Source organism: Limulus polyphemus, unplaced genomic scaffold (genome assembly GCF_000517525.1).
Source record: "Limulus polyphemus unplaced genomic scaffold, Limulus_polyphemus-2.1.2 Scaffold5234, whole genome shotgun sequence".
NCBI classification, from domain to species: domain Eukaryota; kingdom Metazoa; phylum Arthropoda; class Merostomata; order Xiphosura; family Limulidae; genus Limulus; species Limulus polyphemus.
This window is the reverse complement of record NW_013670844.1, coordinates 33,267-35,347: the sequence shown is the minus strand read 5'-3', so window position 1 is coordinate 35,347 and position 2,081 is coordinate 33,267. Positions and strand designations below refer to the sequence as shown.

General features: G+C 26.5%; 2 protein-coding genes across 3 annotated transcripts in view; one reads left to right on the top strand and one right to left on the bottom strand.

Moving 5' to 3' along the window:
* LOC106472305 (gamma-glutamyltranspeptidase 1-like) overlaps positions 1-876 on the top strand; it is a gene marked incomplete at its 5' end in the record, with an annotated part of 12,504 nt that extends 11,628 nt beyond the window's left edge. The window contains one exon of the mRNA XM_022400913.1: positions 646-876. Coding sequence (XP_022256621.1) covers positions 646-792 — 147 coding nt within the window. The remainder of the gene's footprint in view (positions 1-645) is intronic.
* An 863-nt stretch (positions 877-1,739) lies between these two features.
* Positions 1,740-2,081, bottom strand: part of LOC111089102 (leucine-rich repeat and fibronectin type-III domain-containing protein 5-like) — a 29,313-nt gene continuing 28,971 nt past the window's right edge. For both annotated transcript variants that reach the window (XM_022400910.1, XM_022400909.1), the window contains exon 5: positions 1,740-1,991. The gene's annotated coding sequence lies outside the window, so the exon portion shown is untranslated. The remainder of the gene's footprint in view (positions 1,992-2,081) is intronic.

Below are 2,081 nucleotides of genomic sequence, written 5' to 3'. Positions count from 1 at the left end.
TACTGTATTATTTGACTACTCCTGTTGGTTAAGACAGACAATAGAATTATATAGACTTCATGTACTGTATTAATAGACTACTCCTGTTGGTTAAGACAGACAATAGAATTATATAGACTTCATGTACTGTATTATTTGACTACTCCTGTTGGTTAAGACAGACAATAGAATTATATAGACTTCATGTACTGTATTATTTGACTTCTCCTGTTGGTTAACACATACAACAGAATTATGTGTGTTAATTGTTTTATATTTCATGTGGGCGTAATTTATACACCGATAGTATTTTTTAAATGTTACTTTTGTGTTTGTTATAATCGTTAATGAATGGTAAGGTTTTTGGAATGTTAACATTATTTAAATATTGAATTTATTCTGTTTTTTTTAAATATTATATATATGTTTTTTAAATTGTAACTTTTATAAACACTTTATTCGTTAATGTTACATCTTTAAATACATTTTCTGTTTTATAAAAATCAAACACATTTGAGTAGTTTACATTTCTGAGTCGTGGTATTAATTAAATAATTAATTAATATTTTGAACCAGTCTAGTTTTAAAAAGGATATTTGGTACTTAGTTACAAATGTGTTTAATATATTTATATCAGTTGTTAAATATTTTTTTCTTTTTTTACAGATTTATTTAGATGGCTTGACTAGACTTGGGCATAATACTGCTTTGGACTCGGAACATACTCAGGTTCAAGGGATCGTTAAAGAATCGAACGGTAAACTCTCTGCCAACATTGATTACAGAAAAGATGCATCGATGATAGGATTTTAACGTTCGTTTATCACTGATACGCATATTTTGAAATTTTATTATGTTTGTGAACTATTTCATGTCAATATAATAAATACAGACACATGTGTCAGAAGTTGTTATTGTTGTATCGTCAAAAGAAGTAATTCTAAAATATCAATCGAAGCAGTTCTTGTGAAGTAAAATAAGTATTATATATTCCTTAGCATTTCTAAACAAGTTTATTATAAAAATGTCAAACCTGTTGTTGTATTGAAGAACAGTATGTAGACATACTTCTTAAAACATGAATTAATCTGGACTTAAAGTGAGCGATTTAAAAGTTAATTTTGTCGTATATTGTCTCGTATTTTCTGTATATATATATTATTAAGAAAATATTTTAAACGATATTTCAGAAACTAATATTTTATTTCATAATTGTATGAGATCGGTCGTGTTATATCAGGATAGTAAGTTATTTATCTGAAAGATACAAATAAAATACATTTGTTTACACTGTTAGTTTTTCTTTGTCCCAAAAACAACCTTTTTTTTTTTTTACCGAATGTTAACTAGTTTTTGATTAATCAGAATCATTATTTTAAAATTTTGTGTCTTATGATTGTTATTCGTGGTCCTAGTGTTTTAGTTATATTGTAGTCACTAAAACTCGAGTAAACTGTATCAATATTACGTGTAGAAATTAGTTTTCTTAGCATTTTGTAATTTGTGAGAACAAAAAAAAAAAGCTACCAAATAAACAGACAAAGAATAATAAAAAAATATTCATGTTTATTCACAAATTATTAAACCATGTTGATTGATATTCTACGAACCTACTGTAAGAAATATCCAGTCAGTTTAACAGTCAAGTTACGTACTATAGATTGTATCTTATTGGATGAAGGATTTATAAACCATTTGTAAATAAAGAACAGATGTAAAATACTATTTTATAACATGTAATATTTTTGTCAGTTTACTGATTATTAAGTCATGCAACATGTAAGATTTTTATTGATATTTATGAAAAAATTATAGCAAATGTTACTGGATTGATTTAACGGCTCACAGAAAGGATGGAGAATTAATGTTAATATTTTAATGATCAAAGCTTTATAAAGTTTGTAGCTTTTGGTTTTGTTATCCCTTTGTATTAAATAGTAACCGAACTTTGGCCAATCCCAGTTTCCGTCCACAGAGAAGTACTTGTAAATGTTGTTGTCTTGCACGATGTTCTTTGAAATAAAAGAAAAGAAGAATTACTGTTTTGTATAGCTACTGTTTCAGAGTTTTACGCTTCCAAGATATCATGATAACACATCTTT